Below are 15719 nucleotides of genomic sequence, written 5' to 3' on the forward strand. Positions count from 1 at the left end.
ATATGCATGAGATAAATTTGCAAACACTGGAAGCAGCACAAGCAAATTGATCTGACACATATTCATAATGGCAACCCTGAAAACTCGACTGGGTTGCAGCCCTCGAGGAGAGATTCTGGGGGCCCCTGCTTTGACAACTCATTTTTCTTACCATAGTCAGTGACCGATTTAGGAGCACGTTGATCTGTTTCTGCATTACGCTTCTTGTTCTTGGATTTCCAAGCATGATAAACTTTTAGCCGTCTGTGAAACTCCTCTCTGCAGGCTGCTAGCAGTTCAATATCTTTTACAAAGGAAATAAGTGAGAATTGAAACATGTATATAATACAGCAGACCATAAATACAACAAAGAAATCCTGATGTGAATCTGAGATAATTTCTAAATTAAGTTCTTTTCTCTTTCTCTCCACATTTATTTTACGAACATTATGCCACAAAACTTTTATAAAAATTCACTGCAAAATACTGTTTTTTTCTTTTGTTAAGAGATGTCTTTCTACAGTATCTGGGAGGATAGATATGCTTTAACACTCTGAACCTCTAAGTGGAAGAGGACTTAAGGAATATGTATTTGGTCTTGAGAGTGGAAGGAGTGGCAATCTCTATTCTAAAAATATTGCGCCTTTCAATCTTTCTTCTTAATGACAAGTGCTACAAATGTGTGTGATATGGCAGCAATAGTTTTAAAGCTTGGCTGAAAACAGACTATCAAATTTTACCCATTTCAGATTACTTCCACATGGCAATTACTTCTTTGTAGAGATCTGAAAGAAGGCATAAAGTCTTGCAGAACTTTAGATCTATGATTCCCTGATAAAAATGTTCCTTCCTATTTGATCGTCTAGGATGAAGGGGAGCTTATATCAGCATGTGATTTGGAAACTAACAAAAAATTTAGTGAATCAAGCCCTATTCCAATTAATTACACCATTATGAAACAGGAATCATAAAAAGTGATCAAAGGGGCAGCTGGATCAACAAAAGTGGAAATTGCTGCATGTCAGTGCTGCAAATTAAAAAAAACTAGAGATACAATAAAAAAAGGCATCAATAGCTGAGCCTTTTTTGTTTGGCTTATAGCACCCAGTAGTAGTTTAAAATTTATATTAATTTTACAAATAAGCAGAAAACTTGAAAACATAGAAAATGCTACCATACAATCACAATATCAGCTAAAATATAAAGAAAGAAGAAAAATTATCAGGGATTGTTATGTATATAACAATCCCAATTACAAAGAAAAAAAAGGAAGGCCAAGACACAAAATATAAATTCAAAAGCTTAAAGCATATGCAACCAAATAAAGAACATAAGACTTGCCATACTAGGTCAGACCAAAGGTCCATCAAGCCCTGTATCCTGTTTCCCAACAGTGGCCAATCTAGTTCACAAGTACCTGGCAGCATCCCAAGGAGTAAACAGATTCCAAGCTGCTTATCCCAGGGATAAGTAGTGGATTTCTGAAACTCTACCTTAATAATGGTTTATGGCTTTTTCCTCCAGGAATCTCTCCAAACATTTTTTAAAAATGTAGCTACACTAGAGAACACGTGATGCAGTGAGGAGATCAGATGTGTGATTTTCTTCCCAGTTCCCCGGCTCGCATCCAGCCCCATCCACAGCCATTAAAAGAGCCTGATATCTCATTTAACTCTAATATCTATTCTCCTGAGCCCTGGGAAACCTGAGATCTTTGACATGGCGTCTTGACAGGCATGAAAAGAGAAGGAAAAGGAGAAAGACAGGGATCAGCCACATCCACCTGAACTTATATAGGAGGAGGTTGAACCTCCCTAAATAACACAGATGGCGGCAATGCTGGATATAAAAACTGCAATTCAGGAAGTGCTTCGTCCAGAGCTGCAATCGATCCTTAATAAATTGACGGAGCTGACCTCTTCCATAGCGACTTATGAGACTCGCTTCGCGGATGTCGAACAGCGAGTCTCCGATATTCAAGATGGCCATCTTGAATTGCAGCAAGGCCTTGCAACCCTGAAAGCTATGGTAGCGAAACACGCAGATCGTCTGGAAGATATGGAAAACAGATTGCGTAGATCTACTCTGCGCTTCATAGGTATCCCAGAAAGTCTCGCAGATAAAGACCTACCATTAAAACTGGAGTCGTGGCACACCTGAGAGCTTGCCCTTACGCAAATGCATGGTCCATTGCGGATCGAGCGTGCGCAGTGCTCGGGCCCACGGCGGACAGCTGACTCTCGACCTCGTATGGTGATTGCCAAAATATTTAATTACGCACATAAAAATGAGATATTGCAGGTGATCCATTCCAGCAAAGCGCTCATATATGAGAATCAAAAGATTCTAATGTTCCAAGATTTCTCGGCCAGTTTCACCATCCAATAATAGCAAGCAATGGCCCCTTTCAGTGCAAAACTGCATGCGATGGGCCTGCGAACAGCTTTGGTCTACCTGGCGCGAATTTGTGTGGTAGCTAAAGATGGGATTTGCTGGTTAGCAACACCCGATGAAGCTCAAAGTTACCTGCGGGAGCACAAGGCCTTTACCTCTGCCTCTAACAATTCAGCTAACTCAGCGCCTCCTTGAGTGGACCACTGAAAAACGGGTGAAGGACGGTAAAGTGTTTTTGGAATTCGTTGGAGACCCTAATCTATCTGGAGATAAATTCTATCATGGCTATTTTATGGATACCCTTTCTTCCTCTGCTCTTACTTATTTTTTTTTCAAGGGCTTTGGCATCAGTCTGCTGCCTGCTGGACTCGGGGGGGGGACGGGACAATTTTTTTATTTATTTTATTTCTCTCCTTTTTTTTTTTTCATTCCCCTGTTGATGGTTTCCCCATCTATTTCTCTATGGATTGACCTCCACTACCCTGTTCATTTGTTGTTGGGGGAATTGTGAGATGTACGCCAGGCATACCTGTTAGTAGAGCATGTCTATTACTCATTCATTTGTGATACAGGGTACTTTGAATATTGCTAGCTTAGGATTTGTGTTTGGGGGTTGGGGGGGTGGATGCAGATGGGAGAACTGGATGCATAAATGTGATCTTAGAGATTCCCTCAGATGTGGGGAAATGGAGGGGGGGGGAACAAAAAGGGAGGGGGGCAGTGAGGGGTGGGGGGACAAGTTAAGGGGAATTTGGTATTATGGTTACAACACTGTTACTGGAGACTTACATCAATGTCAGACCTCCCTCTTCTTGAATAACGAAATACTAGCTTACTGGAGGTCTCAGCTGGGAAGACCTTCAGGTCACAATTGGATGCTATTACTTTTCACTTTATGACACACAACTTTTGGGGATGAGTAATCAGGAATTGCATTTATTTTCCTGGAATGTTTGTGCTATTAACTCCTCAATTAAGAGATCCAAAATTTTAACAGTGCTTAAGAGGAAAAATGCAGATTTGGCGTTTTTGCAGTGGTCCCCAACCCTGTCCTGGGGGCCCACCAGCCAGTCGGGTTTTCAGGATATCCACAATGAATATGCATATGAGAGAATTTGCATGCATTGCCTCTATAACATGCAAATTTTCTCTTGTGCATATTCACTGTGGATATCCTGAAAACCCGACTGGCTGGTGGGCCTCCAGGACAGGGTTGGGGACCACTGACTTAGAGCATAAGAAACTATGTCAAAGTTGGGTGTATCATGCATCTGCAACTACTAGGTCGGCGGGAGTCGCTATTTTGGTCAATAAGCAACTCCCATTACACATTAAGAAGGAAATAAATGGATCCTCAGGGACGTAACTTACTTTGAATTGCAGAGCTCCATCATACAACCATAGTTATTTGCAATGCATACACCCCTAATAACCCAAATTCACATTTATTTCATGATATATATATAGATAGTTGGTTCCTTATATGGAACACACCATCATTTTGGGAGGAGACTTCAACTCAGTTCAAGACCCACTGCTGGATAGATCAGGCTCCACTCGGCGTGAGAGGGGCTTAGACAAAAATATTCTGTTCCTTGAGGATTCCTTACATTTAGTGGACGCCTGGCATATATTTCATCCTACGGAGAGAGACTTTACACATGTTTTGTGTGCACATGCATCTCAATCCAGATTGGACTATATTCTAATAAGTAACCATCTCAAAAACAAATGCAGCAGCTATTGATGATATTATTGTTTCAGATCATGTGCCAATCTGGATCGAATTAGCATGGACCTCTCAATCTCCAACTTGTCCATTGTGGCATTATCCCTTTATTTAGCAGATGATGCCCAATTTCAGGAACACCTCCAAGCGAAGTGGAAATATTATGTGCATTTTAATAGTGCACATGTAGAAGACCCCATATTGTTCTGGTATACTGCAAAGGCGTGTTACATGGGGAGGTCATATCTTTCTTAGTCCAGAGGTGGAAAATTCTTGATAAGAGACTTATTTCCCTCAGTGTCCAGCTCCAGCGTGAATGGCACGCCCTTATACGGAACAATTGCCAAACGAATCGAGAAACTTATCTCTCAATTCAAGGGGCTCTTAATACTCTCATACATCAGCGCACCAAAAAGAGTCTCCTATATTATCAATATAAATTGTTCCAATTTGGAAATAAAGCTGGGAAATTGATGGCCAATTTGATAAGAGCTCATAGAGCACCTCGCCACATTACAGCACTGCGCACTGCCTCTGGTCAGATGACGTGATACCCCCATTATATTAAGTACCTTCCATAACTTCTATTCTGCCCTATATACATCAGACTGCTGGGATACCCAGCTTTGTGAAAAATTCTGTGAACAGCTAACACTGCCTCATCTGACTTCAGAATAGCAGGACTGGTTACATCGTCCAATTAATGAGTCCGAGGTTCGAATAGCCATACACCAGACCAAAAGGTACAAGGCTCCAGATCCCGATGGATATACTGCTGAATTTTATAAGAGTCTTGTAGACTCTTACCACTACATTGACCCATACATTTAATGCCTTAATTAAGGCAGGATCGAATCCTGTACATGTTAACTCCACCCACATTACACTTATACCAAAGTCAGGAAAGGATCACTTGCTTCCAGAGTCTTATCGACCTATCTCTTTGTTAAACATGGATCAAAAATTACTAGCAAAAACCTTGGCAAACGTGATGCCTTTCCTCATTCATCCTAGTCAAGTGGGGTTTGTGCAGAAAAGATACACGTTGGCAAATATTAGAAAAGTCCTGACAGCCATGGCCCTATGCAACCAGGGAGAACCACCATATCTGACAGTCAGTTTTGAGCTGAGACACCGTTCGACAGAGTGGAATGGGGGTTACCTTTTTTTTTTTTTTTTTTTATATATATTATGTGCAATGGGGATTGATGGATTCTTTCATGAAGCCATCCAACTTTTATATAGTGATCCAATGGCGATTATTGTGGCTAATAGAGGGCAGTCGGAGGTATTCTCTGTACATAGAGGCACCAGACAAGGATGTCCACTTTCCCCTTTACTCTTTCTTCTACAATTAGAACCCCTCCTTTTAGCCATCCAATGCACTCAAACGATAAAATGGGTTCGTTTTCAAACAGAAACCTTTAAATACGCAGCCTTTGCAAATGACATCTTAGTCTTCTTAACCAAGCCCCGGTTGTCGCTGCATTCCCTTTTGCAATTCTTTCAAGAATTTGGGAATTTCTCTGGCTTTAAACTCAATCCAGGGAAATCAGAAGCCCTGGCCTTTCTTGACATGTTGCGGGAACAATGGGAGGAGACATTTCCTTTGGTGTGGGCGCACTCCAAGATTAAGTATTTAGAATTTTACCTATCAACCCAACTAACTAAACTATATGATTTTAACGTCTCCTCTCTGCTCTGTCACTCTATGGAGCGTTTAAAGTCATGGCATTCCCTCCCCCTCTCATTTGCAGGCCGCATTAACCTATTTAAGATGGTGATTCTTCCTAAATGGCTCTACCTTTTCCAAAATTTACCTATTAAGTTTAGGCATAAAGACTTGGTTGCATTGGAAAGAAGTCTACGTAAATTTATCTGGAGGGGTAAGAAACCTAGAGTCCCATTTCATAACCTGCAAGCCAGGTGAAGCCAGGAGGGATTGAGTGTACCAGATTTGAAACTTTACAATCTGGCCAGTAATTTAAGGATTGTCCAGGATTGGCTCTTAGATGAATCCTCCTATGTAAATATCTAAGCAGAAAAAGCATTGGTGGCCCCTTTGGATTTGAGGTTCATGCTGCAGATCACTATGGACAAACTTACCACATCTCCCGTGTTAAAGGCTTTGATTTCTCCAATTAGATATGCCTGGACCCACCTTACCAAACTACTTTCACTACCACGCTTATGTGCTTACTTTATACCCATTGTTGGTAATTTGGATTTTACTCCTGGCTCACACTCGGTAGGGTTCAGACTTTGGGTTTCTAAGGGTATTAATTACTTAGGGCATGTCCTAGATGAAGCGGGGCAACTCTTTCGCTTAACTACTTGTCTACACATTATGGTCTACTGGCTTTTCAATAATTTTCATATTTACAACTCCAGCATTATATTAACTCCTTACCTGCCTCATCCAAACAATCATTGGTATTTCACACCCTCGAGGTATTATTTGCTCTGGTTAAAGAGGTACGCCCATCATTAACTTATTATTATAAAAAGATACAGACACAGATTATCACAGACACTTGTAATTTATTGGAAGGGAGTTGCTTACCTGTAACAGGTGTTCTCCCAGGACAGCAGGATGTTAATCCTCACATATGGGTGACATCATCAGGATGGAGCCCTATATCATGGAACACTTTTGTCAAAGTTTCTAGAACTTTGACTGGCACACTGAACATGCCCAGCATGCCACCAACCCTGCATCCAGCAGGGGTCCCCCTTCAGCCTCGTGTGTAGCTAAAAGTACGAGCGAAAAATAAAATAAGAAAACTTAAGCGAACCCAACTCTGTAGGGTGGCAGGCGGGTTTTGTGAGGATTAACATCCTGCTGTCCTGGGAGAACACCTGTTACAGTTAAGCAACTCTGCTTTCTCCCAGGACAAGCAGGATGGTAGTCCTCACATATGGGTGAATAGTGAGCTACAGGATGCCCGAGTGAGTGAACCAAAAGCACCCAATGATGTGCAACAGGCACAACAAAAGGGATGGTTTTGGGTATGAGGACAGCCAGAGTTTCACAGTGGGTCACAGGAAGGAAGTTAGGTTATTAAACTGGAAACAAATTACGTAGGACAGACTGGCCAAAGATGGAATCCTGCCTGCCAGCTTTGTGGAGACAATAATGAGCTGCAAAGGTGTGGAGAGAGCTCCATGTGACAGCTCTACAAATGTCAGCAAGAGGTACAGAACGGAGTTGTGCTACTGATGTTGCCATTGCTCTTACTGAATGAGCTTTCCTTGTAGCGGAAAGCCTGCTTGTTGGTAGCAGAAGGTAATACAGTTCGCCAACCAGGTGGACAGGATCTGCTTGCCCACTGGAACTCCCAGATTGATTTTATCAAAGGAAATAAAAAGTTGGGTGGACTTCCTATGGGCTGCAGTGCAGTATAAAATGAAGGCTAGCGCACATTTGCAGTCCAAGGAATGCAGTGCCCGCTCACCTGGATGTGAGTGAGATTTTGGAAAAGAGGTAGGAAGTATTATGGACTGATTTAAATGGAAATCAGAAACTACCTTTGGCAGAAATTTAGGGTGAGTGAGGAGTACCACACGATCGTGGAGAAATTTTGTATAAAGTGGGTATGTTTCCAGCGCCTGTAGCTCACTGACTCTGTGATCCGATGCCAAAGCAAGTAGAAAGAGCACTTTCCAAGTGAGATGACGTAGCTCACAGGAGTGCAGGGGCTCGAACAGAGGTCACATGAGCCATGTTAGAACAACATTGAGGTCCCATGCCGGAACCGGAGGAGGCAGTGGAGGCTTCAGTTGTAGGAGGAAGTTTGTAGGCCAGACTCCGAGAGGTACCAGAGATAGTCCAGGAACCTTCGTGTGGGGCAGGAAAAGGGATCTACTTCCTTTGTCGAGCACCACAGGGAAAATCTTTTGCATTCGGAACGATAAGATTTCCTAGTAGAAGGCTTTCATGAAGCTATGAACACCTGGGACACATTGTCGGAAAGGTTAAGGAATTGTAGTATCAACCTTTCAACATCCATGCTGTCAAAGACAGAGACTGTAGGTTCGGATGATGCAATAGTCCATTGTTCTGCATTATCAGACTTGGATCTGTGCCCAGGCGAATTGGTTGCTGGATTGAGAGGTCGCGTAGGATGGGAAACCAAACCTGTTGCGGCCAGGGAGGGGCTATGAGGATCATTGTTCCCCAGTCCTGCCGTAACTTCACGAGAGTCTTGCTGTTGAGTGGAAGTGGAGGGTAGGCATATAGAAGACCCTATGTCCACAAGTGGACGAAGGCATCCCTCGGTGGTGTCTTGCAGCTGTGGCGTAGAGAGTAGAAGTTGTCCACTTTGCGGTTGTGAATTGATGCAAAGAGGTCTACGTGCAGGCGGCCCCACTTGTGGAAAATTCGGTTCACTACAGTGGGACCTTGGGACCATTCATGGGGCTGAGACTGTCCGCCATCACATTGTCCACGCCCGCCAAGTAGGTTGCTCTCAGTAGCATGGAATGGGAGAGAGCCCAGGCCCAGATCTGCGCCGCCTCCTGGCAGAGCAGGTAAGAGCCTGTACCCCCTTGCTTGTTAAGGTACCACATCGCTACCTGGTTGTCTGTTTGAATTAGGATTACCTTGTTGAAAAGGCAATCATGGAAAGCGAATAGAGCATATCGTATTTCTTTGAGCTCTAGAAAATGTATCTAGTGCTTTGATTCCAGGTTCCCTAGGTTTGCAGGTTGTTGACATGGGCTCCCCAACCGAGTTTGGAGGCATCTGTTCTCAGTGTAATCTGAGGTTCTGGAGAATGAAAGGGTAGTCTTATTTGAAGAATGGACACCAAGCTAGTAAGAGACGAAGCTGGCTGGTGACGTGGACAATGTGGGACATATGTTGATATGATTGGGACCACTTGGACTTTAAAGTCCACGTGTTACTCTCATGGCTAGACGAGCCCTTGGGGTAACGTAGATTGTGGACACCATGTGACCTAGTAAGGTTAGTAGATGACGAGCTGTGGTGGTTCAGCGAGTCTGTACTGCTTTAGCCAAGGTTGATAATGTGCGTGCTCAGTCCTTTGAAAGGAACGCTTTGGCTTGTATGGTTTTTAAATCCACTCCGATGAAGGAGAGGGTATGTGATGGAGTCAGATTTGACTTGGGATAGTTTATGAGAAACTCCAAGGATTGTAGTAGCTGTTCAGTGAGATGGAGGGATTGAAGTACTACCTCCTTGGATGGACCTCTGAGTAGCCAATCATCTAGATAAGGACAGATGTGGATGCTGCGTTGTCATAGGTAAGCTGCTACTACTGAGAGGCAGTTCGTAAACACGCGGGGTGCTGACGTTAGGTCGAATGGTAGTACTCGGTATTGGAAATGCCGGTGACATACCTAAGAATCTGAGGTATTTGCGATGCGGAGGGGTTATGGCTATATGGGCATACGCCTCCTGAAGATCTAGAGAGCAGAGCCAATCTCCCTTTTGTAGGAGAGGGAGCATGGTGCCCAAGGTTACCATCCTGAATGTTTCCTTGCGGAGATGTTTGTTCAGGGCACGAAGATCCAATATAGGACAAATGCCACCTGACTTTTTTGGAATTAGAAAATATCGGGAGTAGAACCCTTTTCCACACTGCAGTCAGGGAACCGGTTCTATGGCACTGGACTGCAGGAGGATTGAGAGTTCCTCCTTGAGAGGTGGAGAATGGTCGGTTAAACTCCACACCGGACGAGATGGAGAGGCCGGTGGTAGCATGAGGAAGTTTAGATAGTAACCATGGCCAACCACCGAAAGGACCCATTGGTTCATTGTGATTGTGTGCCATATGTTGGCAAAGTGGCACAAGTGGCCTCCCACAGGAAATATTGTTGGAGGCGGGTGTTGACTGCTGCTCTCTAGAAATGAGTCAAAAACCCGATACAGGACCAGTCTGTGGGGCTGGTTGGGCTTTCGGAGGCCGGTGCTGACGAGGTTGACCTTTTTGATAGGGTCTGGTTTGTTGAGTCCGGGATGGAGGAGGGTAAATACCTACGAGTTTTATAAGTTAGCCTCCTGGGATCCCTTCTGAAATTTTTTTTTGGTAGTAGACGAAAAGTCAGAGGGAACAGTAGATAGCTGGCGCAATGTCTCATGATGGTCTTTGAGTTGCGCAACTGCTTCCTGGATCTTCTCTCCAAACAAGTTGTCCCATGTGCTAACCTGTCCTGGACTTCTTGATGCAAGTCTGACGATTTCAACCATGCCCATCGTCTGGCACTTATGCCTGCTGCTGACACTCTGGAGGCAGTCTCAAAGATATCATAGGCAGCTCTGACTTCATGTTTTCCAGCATCAAGGCCCTTCTGGAGGATGGAATTCAACCCCTCTTGAAACTCCTCTGGCAGTGATTCAGAGAAATCTTGAACCTGCTTCCAAAGGTTTCTAGAGTATTGTGTCATGTATAGCTGGTAGGCTGCTATAAGTGCCATCAACATAGAACCCTGGAACACCCTGCGCCCAAAGGCATCCAAGGATTTCTGCTCCTTGCCAGGAGGGGCAGAAGAATGAGTCCGGGGCCTCTTAGCTTTCTTCTACGTGGATTCGACCACTACGGAGTGGTGAGGGAGCTGGCTTTTCTGGAATCCTGAAGCTGATTGAACCAGGTAGGTAGCATCAGTTTTCCTGTTCACTGGTGGAACTGTACAACTGGGTGCTCCCAGGTACGATGTAACAGGTCAAGCAGAACTTCGTGGACTGGAATTGCCATCATTTCCTTGGGAGCATCCATGAATTGGAGAACTTCCAGCATCCTGTGTCTGGCATCCTCTTCAGTTTGCAGTTTAAATGGGATGGTTTCAGACATTTCCTTTATAAAACTGGCAAACGAGAGGTCCCCTGGAGGAGAGTGGCTTCTTTCTTCCGGAGGTGAAGGCTCCGAAAGGATGTCCTCAGAATCCTAGGAGTCAGATGAATCATCACCCCAGGGATCATATGGCTGGTCTCCTCCACCCTGTGGTTCTTCCAATGGAGGGAGAAGTCCTAATCCAGCTGGATCAGGAGGTACCACCGATGGAATCGGTGGAGGCAGCACCGAGGCCGGTGGAGGCACAGATGGTATTGGTGTTTCGATAGGCATCGGGGTGGTAATATACCCGATGGCCCTGGAATTGGGTATGGCATCATTGGTCCAGAAGGCACGGGCACCAATGGAAGTGCTCCGATAAGGTTGTCTAGTCTTTCGAGTAGTGGAGCTAGCATCGTAGGCACCGGTTCAAGTTGGTGCCGGTGGCGACTGAAATCCTCGAAGTGCTTGGAGGACTGCCTCTTGGACCATCCAATCCAATTCCTCCCAGAAAGCTGGTGTGGGTAACACAGCTGCTGGGGTTGGAGGCGGTCCACAGTAATATGTGGAATCTAGGCTCCTGGCACAGTTGCAGGTGGGGAATGCCTCAGTGTCCTGGGTCCAGAGGAGGATGGGGGCTCCTCTCTCCAGGACTTTTTGGTCGGTGGTTCCATCGATGTCGAGGATTTGTTGGTGCCCATTCCAGAAGATGGGTTTTGTCGATGTCGATGACGGTGTTTTTCTCGGTGCTCGGCCTGGTCCTTCTCCGGCGCAGAGGACGATGATGTGGAGGCCTTTGAATGAGACGATGCTGGTGACAGCTGTTCACCGGTGTCCCGATGCTGAGACATTGATGGAGATGGAGTCGATGACTATGATGGCTTCCAACTCGGTGCACTTTTGGCCGGCGTAGAGGGGGATGAGCGCTTAGTTTTGAAAAGGTGTTTCATTTTCTCTAAGTGGGCCTGGCGGCCTTTTGGTGTCATTTGGGCACAACTGGTATACAGTTGGACATCGTGGGAAGGCCCCATGCATAAGACGTAGATGTCATGAGGGTCCATAATGGACATAGTCCTCAGACACTCTGGGCACTTCCAAAAACCGGTCGCCATTTTTTGAAAAATAAATGCGGCGCACAGTTGTTGGACGTCAGGCACCGATAGGAACACTGTCGGAAACCAATTGCAAAGAACAAGGTAAATAAACTTACCAGTGTAAGGGATCCCGGGATGGGGAAAAAGTTTTGAAAATTTTGAAGAATATTCAGTGAGGAAAACGTTGTGAGAAATTCTCACAGAGCTCCTGAGAACCGCGAGGCAACTCCTGCGCGGAAAAAAAGAGACTGAACGGGGACCCCTGCTGGATGCAGGGTTGGTGACATGCTGGGCATGCTCAGTGTGCCAGTCAAAGTTCTAGAAACTTTGACAAAAGTGTTCCGTGATAGGGTTCCATCCTGATGATGTCACCCATATGTGAGGACTATCATCCTGCTTGCCCTGGGAGAATAAAGAAAGCACAAATGTGGTCTCGGCGGCCCTACTCAAGTCCTGTTTTCAGCAGATTTCAGGTGTATCGTCTAACATGTATTACCAACAAATGCAATATAGATTTCTTTGGAGAGCATACGTTTCTAATACTGAAGCATTCCATGCAAAGATTCTATCATCAGCAACATGTGGGAAATGTGTATTGGCAGTAGGTACTGTTTTACATTTATTTTGGGAATGTCCACCTATTAAATGCTTTTGGGTCCGAATCATCACATTATATAGCAGATATTTTGGATATCTCTCTCACACCCACGCTTCAATTAATACTTTTTGATTGTATCCCACCTCTATTGGTGAGAGGGAGGGGTCCGCACCTATTTCTTAAAAAAACGAGTTATGTGGGGAAAAAATTAATCCTTTTGCATTGGCAGGGTTCAGAAGTTCCAACATATTGGGCATGGAGGAACCATTTCCACCGAATGTCGTCAATGGGCAATATGACTGCAGGTCAATCGTCGCTACTCAGACAGAAGTTTCTACAGATCTGGGAGCCGTATATACAAACATTGCCTCACCAATCGTGGAGCTTGATATTAAATAACTGACTTGCTAGAGTAATAATAGGATGTCTAGTCGAACACAGTGTTGTTGGTTTGAGTGTTGTTGTTGTCTTTAAAGGAGGCAAGGTGGGGTAAGGGGAGGGGAGGGATGTAGACAGGAGTTTGCTGCTGGGGGGAAGTTTGGAAAAGATTATTTGCACAATGTTATTATTGCAAAATTGTATGATGCAGAAGAGTGTTTGTACCTGCAGTTACCCATACCTGTTATTTGCATGCAAATAATAAAAATTATTTGACATAAAAAATGCAGCCAAGAAACAAATCTGAAACCGATCCAAGATGCTGATAAGCGAAGAAACAAAAGGTGATCGATAAAAAGCAGCCTTTATTGGAATAAGCTTATTCCAATAAAGGCTGCTTTTTACCGATCACCTTTTATAAAAAATGCAGCTACACTAATAGCTTTTACCACATCCTGTGGCAATGAATTCCAGAGCTTAACTATGCATTAATTAAAAAATATATTTTCTCTTAGTTTTAAATGTATCACCTAGTAACCTCAATGTGTCTTCCCTAGTTTTTATACTCTTTGAAAGAGTAAACAACTGATTAATGTTTACTCATTCTGCTCCACTCATTATTTTGGATATTATAAAACAGGTGGTTGCCTAATACATTATTAGAATCAGTTAAAACATTAAAAAAAAAATCTAATTCATTGTAAATTCTCTCATAGTAGTAAAAAGACAAAGGAGAATTTTTAAAATTTTACACTTGCAAAAACTAGCATATACGTACATAAGTAGCTTTTACTCATGCATATTTTATAAAAGTAAAAAGTATAAGAATATTTTCACTTTCATGTGCACATATATGCATGTAAAAAAGGGGTGGTCTAAGGTGAGGTCAACACTTATGGCATCAGTTGCTATTTTAAAAAACACGCATGTACATTTTCCAATTTATTTGTATATTTTTCCACATGCTAATTAACTGAATTAAGCAATATTAAACATGTTTATTGTGTAGTGCTGACTGGGTGGGAGGTCTGGGTGAACTGGGAGGAGTTCAGACTGAAGAACCAGGGAATTCTCAATGACGTAGAGAAGGAGTAGGCGAACTGGTGGACTAATTGGTAAAATGTAATTTCCTTGATGTGTGCATTATTTATTTATTTATTTAGAGATTTTTTTATATACCGCGGCACGTTAAAAACATCACCTCGGTTTACAATGAACAATAAATCAGCAACAGGCTTTACAATTAAATGAGATTTAGAGGAAACATTATAAATGAACAATAAATTATTATAAATGAACAATAAATCAGCAACAGGCTTTACAATTAAATGAGATTAAGAGGAAACATTATAAATACCACATAAAACAAAACTATTGAGCCAATGAGAATCATATTCAACAGTTGAGGCATGCCTAATAAGAAAAGGAGATCAGAAGCAGGTACAATAAAACTTAGCAATGAGCAATTCATTAATATGGAGTGTGGAAATGGCTCCGACAAACAGACTATACAAAGAGTGGGTGTAGAGAGGACATTTAGATACAATAGATGAGCAGGATTTATGTCAAGATTTCTATTTGAAGGCAGAAAACGAATTTTGAGTGGAACAAGCGATCAGCATTTCTAATAGGAGATGATTATTGAGTGTAAGCTAGTTTGAACACCCAGGTTTTAAGGTTCTGTTTAAATTTCCTATGGCAGGGCTCTAGTCGCAGGTCTGTAGGCATTTTGTTCCAGATGTTGGTTCCAGCAATTGTGAATGAGCGGTCTCTCGTAGCGGCGTGTTTGATGTGCTTAAGAGATGAAGAAACAAGTTTGGCCTGGTGCATTTTTCTTATTGGTCTCTTTGATGAGCAGAAAGTAAACTGATCAGAGAACCATTGCATATCTTGGTTATAGATAGACTTATGAATGAGGGTGAGTACTTTGAATAATATCCTAGATGCTATAAGGAAGCCAGTGAAGGAGCTGGAGTGCATGTTTTACAATTGGTCAACTTTGCTTTCATGCTTAAAATATATGTGCTTATATTTAGGAAGGAAAATTATGCATGTTCAATGCATTGATATACGTGTTTCAATGCATTCCATGCATTTATGCATATATTGCAGGATACAGATATGCATATTTTATAAAACATATATATCATACATGCAGGTAATAAAATACTATGGTAAATCTATGCGCAGCCATATAAGCTTAGGGCCTGATTTTTAAAAGCATTTACTTGAGTAAAACTGGGCTTTATTCGAGTAAATGCACTTTACTCGAGTAAGTGGGTTTTTGAAAATTGCTACAATATATGCCATTGAATTGTCCATAGGATTTACTCACATAAATGCACTTTACGTGAGTAAATAGCGTTTGAAAATTGCTACAATAGTAGTTACATTTATGCGCATAACTCCTTTTGAAAATTACCCCCTTAACGTTTTGTCCTTCATAGATAATAAATGATTTGGATTAAAAAAATATATTGCTACCACCTCGTACAAGGTTAAGCATTTACATGGAAGCTTTAAATTATAAATTGCACCAATAAACGAGAGTTGCTTCATTTGAGTGATTTTATTCACATCTGGGAATGCCCTAATTTTATGGTCTCCAAGCAGAATCTCTCTCTTGCACAAAAGCAGTTTAAAGATTGGGTCTCTTGTCTATTCCAAACATGATGGAAAATCTTATGGTGGCTCTGGAAAGGACTGCATTCTGGGAGCAAGTCAGAAACTGAGAAGTCCAAACTGTCAGAAGAAAT

At 42.8% G+C, this 15719-nt stretch overlaps 1 protein-coding gene across 7 annotated transcripts in view; it reads right to left on the reverse strand.

Annotated features, from left to right (window-relative positions):
* MYO6 (myosin VI) overlaps positions 1-15719 on the reverse strand; it is a 527529-nt gene that overhangs the window by 25209 nt on the left and 486601 nt on the right. For all 7 annotated transcript variants that reach the window (XM_029595584.1, XM_029595582.1, XM_029595583.1 and 4 more), the window contains one exon: positions 152-283. In XM_029595584.1, the coding sequence (XP_029451444.1) occupies positions 152-283 (132 nt within the window). The remainder of the gene's footprint in view (positions 1-151; positions 284-15719) is intronic.

Source organism: Rhinatrema bivittatum, chromosome 3, assembly GCF_901001135.1.
Source record: "Rhinatrema bivittatum chromosome 3, aRhiBiv1.1, whole genome shotgun sequence".
NCBI lineage: Eukaryota > Metazoa > Chordata > Amphibia > Gymnophiona > Rhinatrematidae > Rhinatrema > Rhinatrema bivittatum.